Below are 24,904 nucleotides of genomic sequence, written 5' to 3'. Positions count from 1 at the left end.
TGTTTAGATTTTCCAAAACAACTCACCACAGAGTTATGTGATCAGAAAAATATTCATCTGTGAAAATTTTGTAGATTTTAAATGAGAAAAATGAACATGTGTTACGGATGTGAATAAAAACGTTTGAGAGTTTACAGTCTACAACATACTTTGTAGAAATTCTGTGAATTAAACTGCACAACCAAAAAGAAACAATGTTAATCAAAAGGATACGAGTTAGCACTCTATAGAACAAAAATCTTTTCTTTTCTTTTTTTACATTTTTGCATTCATGAGGAAAAAGCTTCATTATGGATGTGAAATTGTTACTTTTCCAATTTTGGTTAATGAAATATAATTGTTTGAAAACATGGCAAGGTTAACATTTGCTCGGAATTGCTCACATACTTTTAACACTAAATGTTTAAGAAAATGATAAAAATGTAATGTTAGCCCATATTAATAACAGTTTCCACAGTTCATATATCACACATAGAAACAGTCTTGTCCAGAAACAGATATAGAATACGTCGGCTATAAATGTAAGCATGCATTTGTTTTGAGGAGCAGATTATTAATTGGATTAAATTTTGCATAGGCTATACATTAGGCAATAGCCTACTTTTAGTTTTGCGTTTTACGCACAAAAAGCTCAAATTAATCTCAGACATATATCTTTCTACATATTAACTTTTTAAACTAGCAACCTGAGAGTTTTTGTTCTAAGTTAAAACGTGAACATTGTCAAAACGTTGAGTTCGCTTGAAATAAAGTTTAAAGCGAAGCGTTTGAAGAGAAGCGCGCGCAGGAAGCGGCTCAGCTGTATTTCTGTTGGCTGAGTGCAGACCCTGCCCTGATTGCCTTATATCCATGTCTATTGACGTGTAGAGAGCAGATGGAGGCAGAGGGACTGATCTGATCTCTAGTCCTCAGAGGTCATTCTCGCTACAGTTACAGCCACTTGTTGCCAAATCGCTCAGAAAGCGCGAGCGCGTCGCGAAACTGTTTTCAAAAAGAGCGATTTCTTTGCGTTCGCGGCACACATCTAGATGTTAAGACGGGACTACAACCACTTCTGACTTTGTTTGGGGAAAAAAGGTCACTTTTGAGCACATTCGTCGCATTTGACGGGAGAAGCATGGTTGACAACACAAGCATAGCGACTAAATCTGCACTGGTAAGCACGCGCTTTTTGCTCCTTGGGTAGAACTGAGGGAACGTTATGTTTAGTGTGTTACATTAGTTTATTTACTGGATTTCATTGTTTAGTGCACTTATCTGCTGTTTTAGCCTAGCGAATGTTGTGTTGGGCTACAATGCACACGCTGCCCTTCGACCTATAGCTACTGTAGCAACGCAGCGAATATACATAGGCTACATACATACATACATACATACATACATACAAACATACAGACAACTGTCATATTTCTGTCACTGAATATTTCGAGGTTGGTTCTGAAATGTTAGCTTGCATTTATTTACAACTTCATTGATGATGACCGCCAGGTAGTTTGTGTAATTTAACTTTTTTGTGGAATCTTTATCCATGAGAAATCTTTATTCTTGCCGGAGACAGACCTGCAAAGTTCCTTTCTCCAATCAATTGTGATTAAATTATTATTCGGTGTTGGCTAATATTAGAAACAATATTTTAACAGTTCACTAATGTTTAATTGCTGCATTAACAAATTGGCGCCGAAAAGGCAGATTAGCTCCATTTCCCGAATATTTTGTAAGTTATAAAAAAGCAAAAAATAAAATTATAAACAAGTAAATAAAAACGGCAAATTAATGACAAATGAATAGATGAAAACAAAGTTATGACAGCTAACATTATGGCAATATTTTTATTGGACACTCAGTCTTGTTTTTCATTTTCAATCTTTAAATAAGCCACGGGTTTTAGGCCTATAGGTTAGTAAACTAATATGATATTAATAGGCCTATTACAATATTATAAAGGCTATTCTCGACTAAAGGTTTGACAAATACTTGATTTGCATTACATTTTTATGCACACATTTTAAAGAAATATTACTGAACCATAAAATGTATGTAATTTTCGTGTGTGTGTGTATTCTTCTGTCACGTCGATGCTCTGAAAATGTAATTTGGCGCCACTAGATTGGCATTAGCTAAACAATAATTAGACCCATCTGAAATTATTTTTAAACCAAGAAATATATATTCTGTTATACGTTAAACATGTTAAACCATAATAAAGTAGCCTAAAGTATAAAGTTTTTATTCTTACTGTACCGCCTGAAACGGAAATTGGCATCGCGTGAGAAACGTCAATAATAGCAGACTAACTTTAGTCCTTAGCCTACTGTTTTAGGATGACAGGAGTCCTGGCTAGCTTAAAGTGAACGTTTATACTTGGTAGTAGTGCCATCTATTTTCATGACAATCGATATTCTGTACTTTAATATAAAAAACCAATATGTAACAGTTACTTTTCTCTCCCATCCCCCACAAATTTTGGCGGGGGGGTCAAGGTATTAAAAATGCTCTCCGACTCTCCATAACGTCCCATAATTCGCACACTTCCCTCAAAACTCGCCATAATTCAGCCAAAAACTATAGTAACTTTAGCTTTGTGTCGCCCACAGCAAGCCGCGTTCTCGTCGGCGAGCAGCCTTCCTCTGCTGGTCAGCTCACCCGGCGCGCACAGTCAGTCGGGCGGCGGTGGCGGCGGGATGAAGCTGGAGGCGGTCATGGAGAACCTGCAGCGGCAGCAGGCTGCTCGACTCGCCCTAGAGGAAAAGCTCCGCCAAGCCGAAAAGGAGAAAGACATCAGGTCTATGGTAGAGTCACAGATTCAACAGCAAGCTTTGGCTTTCCGCCACTACCAAGCAGCCGTCAGGGGAGCGTTCGCCGCGGGAGTCCCGAACTCGAGCTCCGGGCACCCGCTTGAGCGAAGAGCAGAGTCCGACATCGATGATGAAGATGATGAGGATGACGACCCGGAGCTAGACCGCGGCATGGACGATGAAGAGCGCGACATGGACGAAGATGACAGTATGAACGAGGGTGGAGGGGATGAAGACTTGGAAGGACCCCTTGCTCATTACCCACCTCGCCACGCTGTTTATCCGGGTGCCGGCCAGAGTCCAAAAAGTACCCCGATACATCTATCCAGAGTCCAACCTCCGTATCCAGCTCCCAGACAGGCGGAATCGCCGAGTGCTTTGGCTCCACAAGCGCAGTCGCAGCACCACGAATGGACTTATGAGGAACAGTTCAAACAGGTATGTCCATCACTGAGATCTGCAGTTTAGTCATGTCCTCTCATAACCAGTGAATGTGCACCCTGGTGAACTGTTTGGTGATTACTAATGTGAAAAGTTTAAAAGCATGAAGTGAGATTGGGTTCAGTTCTTTGAGAAACTCTGTGCTGAATAACAGCATCTTTCAGAACTAATGTTACACATTTAGTCATCATCATTAGGGAAAAAAATGGAAGTAGCTCAATTTTTCCTTCAGTGGACATGAATACGTTATCGCAATATAATATTTAAGGTCCAGACACTTTCATTATGCAATCACATTATATCAAATATCAGGTTTAATTACTACATCAGCACCAAATATTAGCAGTCTGCATTGAAAAAGTTTAATTGCTGCTTATACTTTAATTTAAAAAAATAACTTACAACCTTTAACAGCAAGCTGCAATTTAATGTTTTTGCTTTACTGTTCATTTCAGAAATTTCCTCAAATATTTAAATGATTAAAGCCTTTTTATGATATAGGTCTAAAATGTGCTTTGAAGAGTGCACAGAGAACAAATGCTTTCAGATTACTTACTGTTTGTGAACGTTCAGGTTTATGTGCAAGAATGCTTCAGAGTTATGCTGCAGCAGTTTAGTTCCACTGTTTTCTCAGGGGATAATTTAGAGTGATACACTGAAAGTGAGGCTCTTAAGCAAACACAGATCTATACAGAATGAGCCTGGATGGACTTGTCATTCCTTATTTATGATAGATCATTCAGAGGCCAAATGAGACATGCACATTAGCGGCTGCATTAGTGTAAGCACTGGCTTAACGTAAGGTGTACTATGTCGTTTGAATAAGAACAGCTGCTTTGATCGAAATTCATTAAACTGAGAAAAATAAGTCATTTAAAGCCTATTGAAGAAATTCAATGCAAATGTATGTACAGTTCAGCTGTTTTAATAATGCATTTATCAGTTTTAGTTGTATTTTTTAGATTTATAAAGTACAAAAATACAAATTGGTGTATTAATTTTTATCATAAAAATGAATGTCAATTACAATGTTTGCGTTAAAAAAGAAGAAACTCTGAGAACATTGTTACGCAACACAATTAATGTTGTTTTGCAGAAGTCTAGGACATGCATTTTGTAATCGCTCTTGAGCTATTTAGACAAATCAAGTGAAATGCAGAAACAATGAAAGGATGCCGATGGCATTTGGTAGACTGACTGGAGCCAGTGTACTGCCTGTTTTCAACACTTTAAAAAAAGTCTAAATGCTATAAATGCTTTCTTGAAGTAAGAAAAGCTGTTTAGAGGAATGTAAAAATAGACTGAGGCATTAAACTCACTTGTGACCAAATTCCTGGTGTCTGTATTTAGGAAAGTAATTGAACGCTAAATACAGACTACTGGTTAGCTTTGGAAGAGCTTTATAAGCCAGCTCATTATGTTTCATTTCTGTTTCTGTTTGAAATTCTTTATTCAAAACTAAAGCCAAAATAAATAAATGACTCGTAATGATGAAAAGCTGTTGTGCAACATGGCTTGCAGTGCATTTCTTTTTTTAGTCAAGCCTGCGCTGGATGTGTGTAGTTCTTCTATTTGCACTGATATTACAAATGAGTCATTCATCAAAGGAAAACAGAATAGATAGGAGAGAGCCAGCCAGACAGGGAAGGGTCGGAAGAGACAAAGTTAAACCGGTTGCCATATGGCCATTTATTGTCAAAGAAACAGCGAGGGGAGAGGGGAAAAAAAGCAAGTAGTTGCGTAGAGTTTTGGCAGGAATGCAGGAAACTAGACCTGGTGGCATTCCAACCTGGCTCCCTCCCAATAATGCTGGGATATCCCTCTCAGGCTGCGTATGGGTCGGCTTCAAGCCAAGCCATTACGAAATAGGAACAAACTGCATACTTCAGTACAGTCTAGCCAGGCAAATATATCTGAGCGCGTGCGCATGTGTCTACAAAGAGAATTACATTTTACCCCAACATAGTTTTACACTTAAATATTATTGCAGTATTATATTTGTGTGATGTTTAAATGTGTGCACATGCATTGAAATACATGAAGTTTTAGTATTATTATTTTTTTGCTATGCACAATATGTGTTTTTAGCATTATTGCAGAATTTTATTCTGAGGTTTTTCTGAGTTTAAAAACAAAATGAGTATAATAAACTGTATTGTTTTTAATTAGTGAGTACAATTTGAAATATGTTTTTATTTTATTTAAATGTAACTTAAAATTCATTAATTAATTCATCAAATTAATTCTGGCTATTGCAAAACTGGATGATCAGTAGTCATTACTCAATTGGTCATGGTCAAAGCATACTTTAAAATGTATTTTAATATAATTTTAATATGTTTTTTTTGTGTAAACCATAATATAAAGGATTATCTTAATAGATTGTTTAAAATTCCCCTATTCATTATTTTACAGTATAAATATGGGTCAGTATAAGATTCTGATATAATATGAGTTTATGGATAACCTTGGATAAAAATACCACAGTTTCAGTATTGTGATTACTGCTCTAAAATATGTTTTTTTTTAAATGTTTGCGTAAAAACAAAAAAAATTCCCCTTTGAACCCAATAGATTTTATTTTGAGAAATATTTATAATGCTTTGGAGCAGTAAAGATGTCAGGCTAAATAATTCAAATAAATCACTGACTTCTGCTCTCGTTATTAGTTTCAAAAGCACAGTTTTCTTTACAATTTAAAACAGCATCTTTGGATATCTTTTCTGCTGGAGATACTATTGTCAGAAAAACAAGGAAAATACTTTTCCAAACCATATCATCCCATGCCTAGTATAAAGTCATTACATTTACTTTTGAACAATTAAGCATGCTTAATAAATAAAATGATATCATTTAATGATTAGTATTAATACTAGTTAATATTTATATGAGTTAATAGCGGGAGCAGCAGGCTTTATCTCAACCTATTTGAAGCACATATCAAATGTTCACTTAAATACAGAGTGTACTTTTCCCTCAGCAAATATCACTCTTTTGATTACTCAGTATGACCTCCACTTTGGTTTCTGGGCGTATGTTTGATCCCCCTTCTCTTTCCCTCTGCCATGTTTTGCAAACATAAAAAACTCACAGAATGGCTTTTTCCCATAACAAGGCTTTTACAGGGCTATAGAGGGGGGCTGGGGAGGGCTGAATGGGGTGGAGGAAACCCGGTGGTGGTGTTTGGTTTCACTACATAAGCTTGTGGAAAAGAAGGTTTCTCTTTCCTTCTCCAGCCCGTTTTAGTAAAATTAGTCTAATGTATTGTTTTTTGGCACTGAGCGTATTAACACTGAACTCTGTTTGTTCTCAGAAGAGGCAGATCAGCACTGAATCCTATACAAGGAACAGCTAGAAAATCATTTTAAAAATGGGATGATCATCCAGCACCTAATGGTGACCTAATTTACTCGAAGTCACTCACATTTAAGCAAAAACATCTCTTGGAGAAAATAGGAAATGAGGCAATTGTGAAATCACTGAAAGGAAGACAACCCCCCCCCCCCCCCCCCTAGTCAGGAAGGTGAAGCAGTCTTTGTGGTTAAACAAACGTTGTCATTGGGAAGGAGTTTAAAGATATACACCTCTTTGTTTTGCTGGACACACACACACACACACAAATGTGTGCAAGTGAGAGACAGAAAGGCTACATGAAACAGCCTCTACAGTTAGTCTGTTGATATACTTGTATGTCCTGTCCTGAATTCTTCTCAAGTAACACACCTCAATTCAAGCCCATTAATACCGTCATAAAAATGCTTGGAGCCCCATCTTTGAAATGGACACACATGCGCACACTCTCTCTCACACACAGCACACACAGTAACTCCAATGTCAACATAAGACATTCCTTAACTTTACAGGCCTGCTCCACCCCTATGGTCTCCCGTTCTGTTTGATTGCACTGCTTTGCTCATATGTTTTGGGGTCTGGAGAGCCATTAAGTTCCACAGCATGCAGTCTCAAGCTAAAACACATGCATGGAGCCAGTTCTCCATATGGCTCAAAGGTTGTGATTTTTTTTTTTTTATATCCAGCAGCACTATCGTTAGCCTTGTGCGGTATAAGCTAAGGCAGGCCTTCCGACAGCTGTGGCAGGTTCATTTTAGACGTGTGCTGTCAGTGGAAATATTTAATAGAATTCCAGTCGTCTCAGTTTTAGATCACCTACTTTATCTGTGTCCACTTGGTGGGCTGTTATAAAATCCATGTTGAACATGTCATCAGCTGCCAGTTTTGAAGAGATCTGATAATCCTCCTGTGAGCATTAAACATACTGAACATTTAGAACGGGTCACAGACCCACAGCTAGAGCTACATAAACATCTTGCTCACTGACTGTACTAACAGAAACGGGGACACATTTTTCCCCACTTTAATATTGTGCTTGCTTCTGCCTCAGTCATTACTCGTACTCTGATATTTAGTGATTGCAGGTTGTTGTTCTTGTTTTTTCAAGCTAGTTAATAAATTTGTGCATTCAGAATCAGATTCTGATTATACCATATTAACCAGAATGCAAACAATTACATTGCATTAGCTGATGTATTTACATTTGTTACAGTAGTTATTCATCTTTAATAACGTTATTTAATGGAAAATTAAATTTCCATTATATTTTAACTAACGTTAACAAGCATGAATTCAGATTTTAATAATGCATTAGTAAATGTTAATTAATTAATATATGCCACACGAGTATTGGTTATTCTTAGTAGTGGTGTAACAGATCACAAAACTCACTGTTCGGATCACATTATGGTTTTTTAGTCACGGATCGGACCATATTTCGGATCAGCCAAAAAGGGGAGGAGACAAATGTAATTTGCTTTCCATTTATGACAAACAGTACTGCAAGACACTTTTTGGTTTTAACAAACAGAACTGAGAAACTGTCATTTTATTCCAAATAAAATAAAGAAATAATCCGCTGGATAAAAATAAATTGTAAAATATTCAGTTCTGTGAAAAATTCACTGTTACTACTACTGTTGCTGATAACGCTAAATTTATACATCTAACATTATAATTTGTACAACCCATATTTATTTTTAGTCACATTTTTAATAAATGATTCTGTTATTCACTCATAAAACTTCATGTTTCATTGCTAGATGTGTCATTTTTGAAGAATTATTCAGTGGCATATTTTTTATGTCTGGTTGTCGCCACCTATTGGTTAAATAATGTAATCGCTGCCTGCAACTTTCATTTGTGAGCGTCGGTTAATGCTTATGACGGTGATTTTATTCTTTACAATAAACATCAGTGGTTATATCTAAGCTATAAACTGTTATCCCAGTACTTCAGTGCTGTTGGACTGTTTGTAATTTCATAACTAAAAGACTTAAGACTGAATCTCTTTCTTGATTTTTGCATTTTCAGATTAGAATGCAGCGATTCGAGGATTAATAAACATATGCAAATCACCATCATTTATAATTTGTTGCATAGTTTTTAAGATCCCGATCTTTTAATGATTAATCATGCAGCTTATACTGAATGCATTAATGCAGGCTAAACAGGAAAATGACAGAAAACACCTTTAATGAAAAACCCCACCACATCCCAAATAACCTACCACAACTTCTTCCGTCATCATTATATTTTACAGGAATGCCTAAATGCTTTCATACATGGGATTTAAATGACATGAGAGACTATCTCTCTGCGATCGTTCCAAATTTAGTATTAATCTACCTGAAAAAAAAATATTAATCCGTGGGCCGCGTGTGTTCCGAACCGCGGGTTGTGATCCCTATGACTTACAGATCAACCGTGATCTGTTACACCCTTTATTTTTAGTTCATGTTTGTAAATACATTAACTAACATCAACTAATGAAACCTTTTTGTAATTCTAAAGCAACTTATAAAGCAGTTCGCATTAAGCAAGCAAAGCATATGCAAAAGCTTACATAGACAAGCATTTATTTTGCATTAAAATACCAAAAAAAAAAAATAGTATTATATTTCTCAGAAATCTGCTGTTTAAAGGAGTCAGAGTGACAGATTGTGTCTTTGCGTTGCATGTCTATGACATTATATCCATTATATAGAATGTATGTTCGCCAGGGAATAGCTATCAGAGCTATGCAGAGTGTTTAAATTATTATAGTTTTTGAATGCACGCACATTTTTTACTTTTACTGTAAATATCATAATCATTGATTCTATAGGGAGAGATATTATGCATGGTTGCATACTACGCTATACTATATGTACATATATGTATAGTAGGGTTGTCAAAAGTATCGACTTTAGTACCAATAAAGATTGATATTTAAAAGACGTCTATTTTCCGCTAACATTTGAGCAATGTTGAGCAAATTCTTAAACACTGCTGATTGGCAATTGTGCTCAGGTGCAACAGTTATAACTGTGATTGGCTGTAAAAATCATCGCTTCACCACTCTTCACCACTGTTGAGCATGTGAACACAGTGGCCAATCTGCGGTGTTCAAGAACGTGCTCAACAGAGCTTAAATGTTAGCAGAAAATAGATGTTACTTTATTTAAAAAATTATATTCCAGTCCTATTGCATTCTTTGTGATTAGCTAATCCTAACTTTTCACATCACGATTGTGTTTGAGTTTTGACTAATCATTCAACCCAGGCACTGACCTCACAATTTCAAAAGCAGGTGTCTTAGGTTTACAATTGTAGTGTGTATTGTTGAATTGAGCTAAATGTTTAAATTTCTATGGTGGGAAAGTAATATTATCAGTGCACTGCTAAACACCATTGATTACAACAGCAAGCTTTTTACTTTATTTTACATTTTATTATCACTGCATTGCAAATATTCATGTTAGTATGGTAATATTGCCTCATTTTGTTATATAAAGTTTACTACCTGAAGCACATGTTTTATGTTATCTGACAATACATTTACAGTGCATATTAAAGAATATGTTTGCCTAGCTGTTTGTAATGTATACCACATTTTAAGAGCAGAAGTCAAAACACAATAAACAAACTCAGCAAATACTAGACCTCCTGCTCAACACACACGCTCACTTCCGTTGCGTTTATAAGAAGTAACGCCTTAAGAGTAAGAGCATACTATTACTGTTTTGCAGTGCGCTGTAATACATACCATTACCCTGTTAATGGTCTCCATAGCTTTTCAACACTTTGCCCTTAATCTGAAGAATGAGGTGTGATTTCAAGCAGTTGTGTTCAGACCACATGGCATCATTTAGACACACAATTTAGAGTGCGTGATTTCCTGTACGCCAGAGTCAAGTGATCAGAAGATGGCCCATATGATTTGGATTTTGGAATATTGAAATAATAACTAGTCCAAACAGTAAACGGCGTATTTTTATACACTTATTTGAAAGATTAGTTGAAAACAGCATCACACATAGCTTCACGAAGCTTGAGAAATGCTCAGTCACTGTTATCTAAAACATGGGAATATAGTTTATTAGTAGTGAGTCATTATAGATTGACTTCACAATACACTTTGTGATCATGGTTACCAGACATAGTCTGTGCAAACATTATGTCCAGGATATAAACAAAACATTCTGTTCCCTTCTGCTAGTCTATATACATTACCTGAGCCAATAAAAACATTCTATGATTGTATGGTGACTGAACTTTGACATCTATGAATATGGTGCGATAATCGTGCAGGTTTTCTTTTCATATTGAGTGCAGAAATGTCATATACAATCATTAGCTGTGCATGTGATGTATTGTTTTAAGGTCATTCACTGCACACACTGTGCAAGGTTCATCATACATTTCTCATGGTAGTTGAAGTAAATGAGCTATTAATGGACGCACAGAGACGTTTTACCCTCAGTCCGAGAGTAATTGCCAGTGAAGGAATGCGTAATCTTTTGCAGTGCGTTTAGGCTAATCTGAAGCTCAGCAGTTTAGATCATATTGCAGCAGCGGCTTGATGTTTTGGTTTTCGGTGCTACTTAGAGTGTTGTAATTTCTGCTTGTGTCAGTGTCAGTGCAGTGAGTGTTAGATGGCAGCAGGCAGCAGCTGAGGTCTCATGTCATCAGTCCTGGCCCATATGGCCTCACGTGTCAGCGTTCATTAAGGTGAAGAGTTGTAATGAAAGATAGCAAGGAATCAAGCATTGAGTGACTTGGGCTTACGGTCAGAATCAGATACTCTCTTTACAGGATTAGCTGCTTCTGCACATCCCCCCATCCTAATGATCGCCCACACACACAAACACACACGCGCGTTCTTTGTGTTTATATGAGTTTATTACTGCATGGTTGGTTTGGTCAAGCGTTTAGACACATCTATATAATACACAATCATATATCTCGGTGTGATGCAACGAGTTTGCAATGACACGCAGTTTTTCTGACCACACCGAGGATGAAACTGCTGTGTAATGAAACACAATCATATCCTGAAGATGTGTTTAATGTTAGGGATGTGCAAAATTGACTAGTTGGTGGCTTGGCTCAAAGTCTAGTTTGCTGTATAATTTGGCCATGCGTGTAATGAAGTGGTTAGAAACCGGCCATTGCCAACAAATGAAAAGGTTTAAGGGGTCTTAGTGGTTTTCTTACAGAATAAAAGTTCAGTGTATGACATGTGAAAATTAATTATTAATTATTATATATTTATTATTTATTTTAAAGTGGTTTTTACTGTAAATACACAGCATATATTTACACAGTGCTCAGCATAATTGAATACACCCCATTTTGAAAATGAATAATTTTATCCATTTCTCAGTGAATATAACTGTGTATGTATATATATATATATATGAAGAGTTCAGATGCAAAAGCCGCTAAACGCCACTTCCGCCAAAAATGAGATAATGACATTGAGTGAATGCTTTAGGCACGTAGTACACCATCAACAAATAGATTAGCTTCTAATCATCTAAATTGCAGTGTCAGCGCATTCAGAAATAACAGTTTGTTGGCAAAAGCCGATAAACGCCACTTGCCTTTGGCAGCAAAAGCTGCTATATCCCGAGAATCATAAGGCATGAATCGAATCATATATTTTCAATGTAACGGCGCGCTTATACGCCGGCTTTTTTGAGGAGAGCGTTTTAATCCACTTCCGATTTTAAAAGATGTAGCTTGATGAACTGGATGAGCCTGCCCGACTCTCAGTGAATGGCAAATGAAAACGTCCCTTACCTCAAAACTCTGTGCATTATAAGAAAAAGAAAACACAATGTACAGTCGGAAGTGTAGCATGCATTCATAACGTTTTTTTCGCAGCGACGCTACTTTGAATGAGTCCAATTTACTATACATTAAACGGCAACTGCATTTCACGAAAGAAAGAGTTAAAATGACGTTTTTTTATCCCATATGGATGCTTTGAGGATAAACAAGAGACCAAGACCTTAAGTATGGTGAGAATGAATGAATGACAGCTTCTAAAACTCTCTAAGAGACATCCCCTTCTGGCCCAGTAGGCCTACTATTTTTTAAAAGACAAATATAATGTATAAAACTATACATTATTTATATTACTTCATAATACCTATACGTCTGATAAGCTTTTTATATTAATGGACATCTACCAAGCTACCAAGTAAATAATCTACCAATGTTTACATTGTTCTGCTTACATTTAAATCTAAATCCCAAATATCAGAAATGACAACAGATTGTTAAAATGTATTTAATGTCAGTTTTAATGTTATTGATTAATGCACTTGACAGATTTCATTCATTCTTTTTCCTACTGCTTTGTCCCTGGTTTATCAGGGGTTACCACAGCGGATTGAACCGCCACTTACTTGACAGATTTAAATATTTTTAATTTTAGGTGTTTAATGTTTGGTAAAACAATCTCTAATTGCATCTTTAGTGATTTTCAACTAGTTACACTAGTTTTGTCTCAATAGGTGGATTTAGAGGTTTTTGCACAAAAAAGCAGAAGTGGATTTAGCTGGTTTTGACCCAAAAGAAAGTCTACCTTGATAAAAAAACAAAGAAATGTCTAAAGTTACATTAAAAAAAAAAGTTATTTTGTTTACTAGCTAATAACCCAATCATTACCTATGAAAGAAACTTCTGAACCTAACCAGAGGAGCCTGATAGAAAATGCTCATTTACAAAAAAGAGGTCTGATGGATTTAGAGGGTTTTGCATCTGAACTCTTCATACGGACTAAAATGATTGAGTTATCACTTCATAGCTTAAAAAGGATAGTTGAAACAACATGAAAAAATTTGCTGACATAATTTTGTACAGAGTACTGTAAAGGATAAATTATTAATATTATTTGTAGTACTTTGTAATCATAAAATAAATTCTGTAATATAAATCATATAAAGTTTTAGTCAAAATATTTGGGCCAAATTGTGCATTTCTACAGCAATTTTTTAAATAATTATTGCATTTATTTATTTATTGTATATTTATTCGTTTATCACAGATAGTTGTAGGAGTTGTAGTTGTAGGCCTTGTAGGAACAGAAACTTGAAGCTAAATACAATTTGATAAAAGGTTCTATTACTTGTTGTGGCCATGGCTATTTAGAACAACAAAAAAAGATTTATTTTTGCTCTTACTATTTTTGCATTACACCTAATTAGGATCTACTGTCAGATGTTCTTCTTTAAATTTGTGGAAAATATCAAAATCAGAATTTAAATGAAAGATTTTGCACTCTTAAGCTGAATAGCATTGTCAGACTATCTGTTTATTTATTGGAGTCTCTTTGAGATATCTCTATGTTAGTTGTGTATGTCTTTGTAAAAGTGTAAGGCTAGTAGTAACACCGTTTTCCTCGGCTGTTGAACCATTTATGAGATGGAGGGCAATCTCAGCCTGACCCATTGAGTCGGATTCAGAAACACACACGGGGCTAAAGATCACATGTAACATTAGTAAATTAGCTTGTTGCTTAATCCCACAGGAGACTTTTGGATAATGGAGCACAGAGGGGAGCTTTTTGGGGTTGAAAAACTAGACGTATTAAGAGAATAGAAATGGAGAAGAATGTAAGAGCAAAATTAGGGGTGGAAAGAAAAAATGAAAGGCTTGTTGTCTGTGAATGTGAATGCAAATATCAACATTTTTATGCCTAATCCAACTCACCTGCCTGTTAGCGCAACGTCTGCTACTAAAGCAACTAACACCAGAATGTTTTGTGTTGTGAACTTTACTTTGTTTAAAACAAATGCTGTCTTTCTTTGCCAGCTTCATTAGCATGAGTCAAATGTAGTTGTTTGTACGTCTCAGTCTGTGATTTGAGTTGTGCCCTTGACATGTGTTCAGTCAGGCCAAGGCAGCGGGCCAGGGAGGAAGCTGAAAGATTCGAGTGTTGCTTTCGGTGGCGGTGGCTCTTCGTCTCTGATTCAGGAGGTCAGTAATCACCCCAACCCCCCATTCTTCATTTCTGCTTCGTTCAAATTGCACTCACACCCCCTTTTACTGGCCCCGGGCCTCTCTATAACAACCCTTTCACCCAAACAGTAGTGACAGTCTGGAGAACTTATGCCTGTCCTGATGACAACATTATAAAAACAAAGACCTTTTTTTCTTCTCGCTGCAGATGAAATAATAGTGTGCAATCTTTGTTCATACTACTGTCTTTTAACGGGACTCAAACCAGAAAGTGTTATTTTTGTTTGTTTGTATAGTGAAATTCAGTGGTTTTCAATAGGGCTGCACGATTAATGGATTAAGATCGTGTGTGTATTTGATCAGTAAAGCCGGTTCTTATATTAGCAGTAAATCTCCAGCACGTGCTTTTAGGCTACACAGAGCCGTAGTTTACTGACAAGCTACGCAAAAACACATTCATAATCCCATCTGATTTAATTGGCCGATGATTTTTGATTATTGAAGATAAGCGTTCTGTGATAATGACAGCTGTTTGCACATAGCTTCTCAGTGAACTATGGCTGTCTTTCTTCTACATCTGAAAGCATTTGGAAATACCACAATTAAAAACATTTTTTTCTCCAAACTCACTTCATAACTCTAGGCGAGTGTTTGAAATAAATCCTTCGGTGAGAGGATTCTGTAATCGTCTGATGATTAAGCACGCTAAAACAATGAAAGCAGTTAAATCTTCTGTTTATAATGCGGGATTTCCTGGGTTTCTATTTCATTGGAGTTTTCCATGTCTGAGCGCCCTCTGGCCTTCAAATGACATTTACTACTGATCACAAACATGCTTCCCTGACAAGATGTACATGGCAGTCGCAGTTTTTGATTAATCAAGATTCAGAATAGGGCTGCACGATATATCAGTTTGGCATCGATATCGCAATGTGATGCTTCGCAATCGTCACATCGCAGGATGTGCAATGTTGAGTTTGTATTATAGTTGATGCCCTATAATTTGATGCCTGTGATCGTGTAATGACCTTAAAAGCATTCAGCCATAAGAAATTGTACCATCTGTGACTTTAACAATGATTAATTTCATTGAATAATTTTTATCATTCAGTTAATGTACTTAAATACTGTTAGACTCAGAAAACGATAAAACACTTTTTTAATTGTATCTTTTTCTTGATTGTTTTCATAGATTGAAAATACAGAAATGCACTGCAAATAGTAATCGAAAATATATCGGGCGAACCCAAAAAGTTTATAGATTGTTTATTAGATTTTATGAAGATGCACTTCCTCTGCAATCTCAATTGATCTAACCTTTATAAATTCTTTTCAATTAAGAGATATTAAGTTATCTGGTGAAATTGTGTTCATATCGCAATATTTATCGCAAAATATAAAAATTTCGCAATGTTACATTTTTCCAATATCGTGCAGCCCTAATTCAGAATTCATTTCGATTCAGTTTTGAAGATCGTGCAGCCTTAGTATCCAGTGTGGTTTTGAAGACCATTAGCTTTTTGTTTTTAGGACAAAAAACCCAATAAGGGCATGTTGACACAAAATATCTTTTATTTATTCGACTACATAGACTTCCCATTGTTTTTCTATGTAAACACATGCTAGTCAGACACGATTAACTGTTACATTTGTGTCTTTTGCAGCATTTCGCATTTAAAAGTCATTCTAAAATTTCCAAAATTTGGTTTGATTGCATGTATTTAATTTTTGTAAGTAAAAACGGTCATGATACACAAGTTTTAGCTTTATCGCCACACTTTTAGGATGCTGTTGGTGCACTAGATTCTCCAAAAGATGTCAGACTCAAATTGAAGTTTCACAGTACATTTTTTCAATAATAAAAAACTCAAAACATTACATTTTAATTTGTTTGCTAAAGTGGAAAAATTCATTTTGGAAATCAAGATGAGTAAATGATGGCCGAATGTTCATATCTGGGTGTGGTTTGTTAACTTTTGGTTTTTAGAAGTAGATGTAAAACACATGCATAAACGCAAACACGATTCCTTCATTCCAGTCAAGTATGTATTCAGCAGCAAATACGTTAGCAAGCCACTCGTGAGACAATGTAATGTTTGTCTTAACTCCAAAGTGTGATACTATCAAGGTCCAATTTAATCCAGTTGCTGCATTCATGAATAAGTGCTACTCAACTGACCGGCCAGTGCCCTACATAGTTCACAACCCACATGAGGCATAGAAGGCCTGCTTTGTTTTTAATGGCCAGCAATGAATTCAAGGGTCAATTAGAGCCTGAATTCCACAGGCATGTGATACAGCATTCCCCACCTTCATGAAAGAGGGCTCAATTACAACGGACGCTTTAATGCAGATGACAGTTCGGTTTTCCAGCCGTTGATCATTTCACTCATTTAAGAAGAGCACTTTTGCCATGGCTGTCATTGACTTCCAACTGGCGTCCACACCTCCCTGCTAAAAGATTTGTAGGTCAGTAAAACAGACCCGCTTGCTGCTGGTGCCATGACAGAGGAGAAACAGGCAACAATTAATATAGGTGAAACGGCATCAGATGCCTCTGGATACCAAGGATTGTTTATTTTACAGATTTTGCCCTGCACCCAGTCCCTTTCCGCCTGCTGTAAAGATGATTTATCAGGTCTGAAGGGAGCTATGAAATATTTGAAATGAAAACAAGCTTGTGTTGCGTTTTGCTCAGAGGGTTTGTGTTTTCTTTTGGTCTGGTTCAGTTGTTAAAGATGGCCGTAACCTAAAATATTTACACTCTGAAATAAAAAGCAACAGTGAACACCCACAGGGGGGAAAACAGGCAGAGAAGTGTGGTTTGTGAGGAAATGTGAAGAAAAATAGAGACATGGGGTATTTTTAAATTAATCTGAAATGTCCATTTTTTTTTACTGTGGAGAGAATTTCTCAAGCACATATCCTCAGAAGCAGGAAGGTTAATTTCCTCCAGTTTGCCAGTTTGAGTAAATGCATTGTTTCACACGATGCTTAAAAAAGAAGGTCATTTGTTATGTTTTCTGACCAAAAATGCACAAGAAGGATTGTCCTGATTGTTATTAGTTTTAATAAATTATGTATTGGTAGTATTATCTTTAGGCGTTTCTAACATATACTGATTATTTTAGCGTAAACCTCTAAAAGTCTTTGAAGGATCTAACTTACAATTGGCTGATTAATCGGAAAGGAAAGATTAACTAAATATAAGAAACTGTAATGGATGAAATTTTTTACAATAAAATAAAAAAATATGGAGTTGATTGAACTTTTGTTAATTATATAGTTTTTTATGATTTCAAACTGTATCAAATAAATGTTTATAGTTTTTGAATGTACATAGTTTTGAAGAGAAGCACGTTTACTTTTAACATTGCATTATTTAAATATGATTCATACAATACAAGTTATTTGATCTTTTTCACATGCTGGTTATTTTCAAAATGGCAATATTTGTACACAAATTACACAAACCATAAACTGTTTATTTTATTCAGCTGTTTTAATATTACAAAGATGAGAAATTTAAAAAATCCCATGTTAAATATTTAAATATATATTCACAGTACAAACGTTATAATAATTTATAAGGGCCAAAAAAGTAGTTAAAGTAACATATTCATTCAATAATTGTAATTGAGGAAAACTATTCAATTAATTAATGTTTTGATTTAGGTCAAATCTCTCAGCCTTACTTACTATATTGCTGTTAATAGATAACTGCATAACACAGAGATGCCCAAAGTTAGCCGATTGTAACCTTTTATTTAGCCCACCATCCCATCTGAGAAGTGAGTGAGAAGTGTTGGGACGAATGCCTTTAAAAGAGATCGTCATTGATAATTTGATGTAACATTTTTTGATTGTTTGTTTGTTTGTTTGTTTGTTTTGTTGCCGAGCTAAAAAAAAAATCAAACTGAAATTAAGTGTATCAATTAAATGTTGTAAAGGAATCAGATTTTTTAAAATGTAAATAATGTCACTGAATGGATAGAGGACTATGTAGTGAGCAAATCAAGGCAAAAAGTAGTGTAACTCCATTCTGTTATAAATTAAATAGTTTTTACTGTAATAAGTTTGTTATAAAATGTAAAAAATATGTTGTATTAGTTAATATAAAGCAATGTTCTCTAGTTATTTTTAAATATTATAAAATAAATTAGGAAATTACCCATGGCAACTATATTTACCTTTGACCCACTAGCCTCAATCGAGTTTGGTTTTTGGCTCTTCTTAAGAAGAAGTTTGGGCACCCCTGGTATAATATAATATATAACAGTTTCAAATATGAATATATATCTAGCTAGTGCATATATGTTTAAATGTTTTTATTTTTAATTTCATTATAATTGTTTCACACTTTTTTCAACGGATAACAAACAAAGCGATAGGAAAAGAGCGAGATGATATCAGGAATATGTTGTAAACATGTTTTTTATCAACCGAAAGAATGTACGTAAGTGAAATATGGCCTTATAGGTAACATATATCATCATTTTCCCTTTTGATAGGGGCCATATATGTCATGTAATATAGCTGTATGAGTGCTAATGAAGACTTCAGCAGGAAATTAAGTAACACATATGAATTCTAAGAATATAAAGATTTAAATGGGAATTATGGTAACAACAGACCATGTTGAACCAATCAAATGCCAACTGTCAGCAGAGCAAAAAGAAAGCGGACTCTGACCTTCAGTTCACAATAAAGTAAAGAGCAGACGCTGCTTTTGTCCACACCATTTGTGGAAGATTTCAATATTGTGTAAGAGTCTTAAGTAAGCGTGTCGGGATCCTGTGATTGCATCTATTGAATGTTTGTAGTAAATGCCTGTGTTTACCAATTGCACTTCTTTTTGTGCCTCGTTATATGTAGTATTCACATGAAATAATGCCAATTCTGCATAGGAAGACACAGCCTGAAACAGGCTTATTGTGTAGATGTAAATATTTAGTTGAGTATGTAAAAAAGTACATATACATTAAATAAAAATAGTTATATTACAAGCATATTATTCCCCATAATTTCCCCTCAGATTTAATCTGTGTTTGATAGCTTCATCATCCTCATCTCTCTTTGTTTCACAGGTGAGAATTAATTCCTTCAAATAGTCTGGCAGTGCAGCAGGTATCTAGGTTTATATATAGGTTAACACAATTGGATTAATAGAGCTAAAAGTCATATCCGTGTTATACTCTAGATCCTTTCTGGCCCCTTCCTCCCTCAGAGAGGTACAGGGAAGCAATCAGTAAATTCTGATTGAAGTCCTCGCTAAATCAATACAAACCAGATGTATCTCGTAATGCCATAGATCCACCGCTGACCTAGAGAGCTGTACATCCTCAGTGTGGTTTTCCTGCCTGTCTTTAACCGAGCAGCACATTAAATTGGGCTCAGAGCGAGGATCTGTCCGCAACACGTTTATACAATAAACAAAAAGCAGCAAAAGTTGCTGAAATTACAGATAATGTCCGATGATTTTTAGCCGTATACAAATAAAAGTGCAGCCATGCATAGTTTTTGCGTATTGATGAAGCCGTTTGGGTCGAAACATGTCCAATCATGATTGACCGCACTGTTAAAAAGCAGCCAATGTTATCAACGGAGGACATTATCCACTTCTCCTAGGATGAGGCCTAATGAAGTTAAATAGAATTTTGACAAGATAATGGATTTGTTTACCTTCCTTGATTCCATTCGCTCCCCCTCAGCGCTCATGATAAACTGTGTAGAAAAGAACTGAGAGGGAAAGGATTATTCAAGGCTGCTCGTGAGGGGGATGAAGGATCAATAATGAAGCTTTTTGAGAAAAAGGAAACATCCAGTAAAGACCTCTATGGTTTGGGTTGAAGTTAGAAACTGATTTCTTCTTGGCGTCAGAGAAAGCATAAGGCTTGTGTGCTGGATCTGGCCTGTCCTGTCCTTGGGGGGTGAACGCTGACCAATAAAAATTTACAGCACATAGCAGAGAGGAAGTAGCTTGTGCAGAGACCTTACTACACAATTACGTGTCATTACTTACACTACTTTTCAAAGATGAGAATTTCACTTAAAAGAAGTCTGTTTTAAAATGTTCCATTTGTGTTTATTTTTGTGATGAAGCTGAATTTTCAGCAGTCATTACTAGGCATGGGACAGTAACCAGTTAAAAAATTTACAGCAGTTTGGAAAAGTCAAGCTTTTAAAATGATCTAAAATTATCTGCTGTACTGTTCTTAAGGTATATGTAAGGTTTTTTTTTATGTCTTGTAAAGAAATCTGTGGTTTTGAAACTAATGAAGATAGCAGAAGTCAATGATTTATTTTAATTATTTAACCTGACATGTTTACTGTTTCAAAATATTTTAAATCTTTCCTAAAATAAAATTACTTAATTACTTAATTACTTAATTGTCCTATGTTTAATCCACTTAAATTTGTAAAAACTAACAAGCTAACTTAAGTTCTTCATGTTGTCCCAACACAAATCGATTGCATGGCATTTTTTACAGTGCACACAAACAAAGATATTTTGAAGCATATTGGAAACTGGCATCCATTACTATCCATAGTAGGAAAACAAAAAGTCAATGGCTGCCACTTAACAACATTTTTCAGGATATCATTTATGTTCCACAGAAGTTTCCATGATCTGTGCCTTTAATTTTAAGTGTTAAACCAGACTCAGAAAAAATAAACTGTTACTGTCACTTTAAGATGGCTCCCAGAGAAACATGATCCTCTCTAATCAGCATTTGCCTCTGTGAAATCTAACATGGGCTTGCTGACTCTTCGTTTCTGTTTAGCATAAGCAGAATCTGATGACCTTTGACCTATTTGTGGAGCTCGCCCCCTCTCATCGCCATAAAACCAGCCTTGCTGTGCATAGATTCCTCACTCGGTCATTGATCATTAAGGAGATCAAAGGGTTTAGGGAAACGATCAGCCCAATGCGGCACACACTGTCCCGTAAGGTGATCGGCAGAACAATCCTCGCCTTCTTCAAGCTTACTAGTGTGCCATTTGACTATGAAAATATATCGAGTGTGTAATGTATGAATAATCCCACATGCCTTTCTTAGGAGGGTGTGATGTCTGTCGATGGCGTGTTGTGTGTGTGTGTGTGGACGTGTGTATATATAGTGCTCACCTTTCACCTCTCATCACTCACCGCTCAACTGAGTCTCCACGTTCTGACTAGCTCGTGTTTGTTCCACTTCTTTGTTGAATGCCGGAGAAATGTGCCGTATTGCTCAGAGCTGACCACGACTCATATTCCCTCTCTTTAATAATTCAGAGGCAGTGCCGTAAAGCTGTTACTTAAAGGCCTCTTCCGTCAGTGTCGTTTTGTTGGCTTATATGTTGCGCTCCTGCTGTGTATCATCTGCTTAGACAAATGTTTTATGATCAACAGTAAATTTGACAGGCCAATGCTGTGCAGCAGATCATTTCCAGATGGCCTTTACAAGCAGAAGCGAGCGTGACATGCATTCTGGAGATATATACATCTATTTATTTAAGATTATAACAAGTAAACACACTGCTTATGTTTTAGCTACTACTGTATGCCGTGCTTAGACATCTAATAACATCTAATATTTAAAATATGTATTTTACTACTTTGTGTGCTAATCAATAAGTCAGCAATGTTCGAAAACTGCCTTTATATTACTTCTTTAAAAAATCAGGTTAATTCCTGGAGTACTGAAGAAAGTTAAAGATAATTCCTTTGATTTACAAAATTTTTTTAACGTTAAGTGGTTGTAAACTTTTTATTTGGGTTGAATTTAAACAAACAAACTCAAAGTTTCGGGCCAGTAGGATTTAGAAATAAAATAACAAGCATTATTTAGCAAAGATGCCTGTAATTGATAAAAAAAAATGACAGTAAAGACTTTTACATTTGTTTCTAATAAATGTAATGTTATAAACAATTTTCCATCACAGGAACAACATCTTAGAATTACTACTACATGGTGCCAAAAGCCTAGTGGTTAAGTGTGCCGACATATAGCACCGTGGTGCTCATGGCGACCTGAGTTCGATTCCCGACTTGAGGTCCTTTGCCGACCCTTTCCCCCTCTCTGCTCCTAGTACTTTCTTTCTGTATCCTCCACTGTCCTTTCCAATGAAAAAAATAGTAATATAGAATTACTACTATGTATACTGTTTCAATGTTTGAGCCAAGTGAGATTTTTTTTTTTTTTAAACATTTATTTGTGAACGATTTTCTCAAGCTTTAACAAAACATTTTGTACATTTAGAATTGTAACTTTCCCCCCATTTTTGAACATTGCCGCCGAAATAAATTAGCAAACAAATGAAATTAAAATACAATTACAACAGGAATAAATAAAAGTATAGCAAAATTGAAAATATTGTTAATAATAATAAATAAATAAAAATAATAAAATAATAATAATAGTAAATTAATAAAAAATAAATAAATAAACTTTAAAAAAAAAAATTCAAATAAATAATTACCTACAGTACATGATAATACAAATCAATATTCTGTTACATTTATAGTGGTCTTTTACATAAATATCAAACTAAACCATATTGGTCACAATTAAACCTGTTTGCACATATTTATTTATATAAATCAGTTAAAGGAGAGAGTCTTCCTTTTCCCAAAACATGTAATCATAGGTTGCCATTTCTCATAAAATTTTTGGACTGATCCCTTCATTAAATACTTAATTTTCTTCATTAAATACTTAATTTTGTGAGATTTTTTTTAAGCTTTATTTAGCAAAGATGCAATTAATTGATAAAAAATGACAGTAAAGACTTTTGTATTTGTTTCCAATAAATGCTGTTATTAACGACTCTTAAAAATAGGATTTTCCATCACAGGTAGAACATCTAATATTTTAAACTTTTACAATATATTATATATATTATTTCACTAGTTGATTGATTATTTTTGTGCTAATAAATAAGTCAACAATGTACAGAAACTGCCTTTATATAACTTCATTTTAAAAATCTGGTTTATTCCTGGTACACTGAAAAGAATCATTCAAAGATGATTCCTTGGATTTACAATTTTTTTTAATTAAGTGGTTGTAAACAATTTATTTAGGTTGAATTTAAACAAACAAACAAGCCCAAAGTTTGAGGCCAGTAGGATTTTTAATAAATAAATAACAAGCTTTATTTAGCATTTAATTGATAAAAAATGACAGTAAAGACTTTTGCATTTTTTTCCAATAAATGTTGTTATTAACAACTCTTAAACTCTTAAAAATTAGGATTTTCCATCACAGGAATAACATCTAATATTTTGAACTTTTACAATATATTAAAATATTTTTTACTAGTTTGTGTGCTAATCAATAAGTCAGCAATGTACGAAAACTGCCTTTATATTACTTCTTTAAAAAAATCAGGTTAATTCCTGGAGTACTGAAAAAAAAATATTCAAAAATGATCCCTTGAATTTACTATTTTCTTTAAGTTAAGTGGTTGTAAACGATTTATTTGGGTTAAATTTAAACAAACAAACTCAAAGTTTGAGGCCAGTAGGATTTAAAAAATAAATAAATAACAAGCTTTATTTAGCATTTAATTGATAAAAAATGACAGTAAAAACTTTTGCATTTGTTTCCATTAATTGCTGTTATTAACGACTCTTAAAAATTAGGATTTTCCATGACAGGAATAACATCTAATATTTTGAACTTTTACAATATATTAAAATATCAAAGACAAATTTTGCATCAAATAATTGCAAAGTTTAGCGAAAAAAAAAGCAATGATGTGTGTGGATCAGACCAGCAGCGATGGCTTTTGGAAATGCCTTCAAATAAGAACTATGGTTAATTACACTTCTCTATTTTTGCCTGAATAAGATATGCTAAAAAAGTTGTGATAATATGGGTTTTAACACAGAATATTTCAGTTTAGGCTGTGGTATCATGATTCCACTGATATCAGCATATTTACAGTACGAGAAATGGGGTTGGTTAGCATTAAATTACAGGCATATTTTTGACTTGACATTTTCCACACACTAAATGCACATTTGCCGGCAATCTCTCTCCGATGTGTTGTGTGCAGACTGTTCTTTATTACATGTTTGGCTTCTACATTATTCATAACTGTTATGCCATTACTTACGCAATTTTACTACTTTCCCTGGGATTCGAACTGTTTTTTTGACTTATATAATCTTCTTAAAGTTAACACTGTAACCATGAATGTTTTTATTACTTAAACATATATATGAGCTGTGACAAATACATTATTGATCATAATTATTTATATTTCTCTACTCTTAAATAAGAGCCTTGTTGTGTTGTCACGGGAGATAATATGCGAGTTGTGTTTGAAGGTATAAATTGTGGTGATATCTTCACCATCTGCTTTTGCAATGCTAG

General features: G+C 35.0%; 1 protein-coding gene across 2 annotated transcripts in view; it reads left to right on the top strand.

Annotated features, from left to right (window-relative positions):
* Nucleotides 1-838: 838 nt before the first annotated feature.
* The window catches only part of arid3c (AT rich interactive domain 3C (BRIGHT-like)), a 110,210-nt gene continuing 86,144 nt past the window's right edge, over nt 839-24,904 (top strand). The window contains exons 1-3 of one of the 2 annotated variants that reach the window (XM_056458259.1): nt 839-1,156; nt 2,595-3,233; nt 14,472-14,558. In XM_056458259.1, the coding sequence (XP_056314234.1) occupies nt 1,118-1,156; nt 2,595-3,233; nt 14,472-14,558 (765 nt within the window). In that variant the 5' untranslated portion in view covers nt 839-1,117. The remainder of the gene's footprint in view (nt 1,157-2,594; nt 3,234-14,471; nt 14,559-24,904) is intronic. The other variant, XM_056458261.1, reaches the window with a different exon arrangement.

The sequence above is a fragment of the Danio aesculapii genome, chromosome 5 (genome assembly GCF_903798145.1).
Source record: "Danio aesculapii chromosome 5, fDanAes4.1, whole genome shotgun sequence".
In the NCBI taxonomy this organism is placed as follows: domain Eukaryota; kingdom Metazoa; phylum Chordata; class Actinopteri; order Cypriniformes; family Danionidae; genus Danio; species Danio aesculapii.
This window is presented reverse-complemented; position numbering and strand designations above follow the sequence as displayed.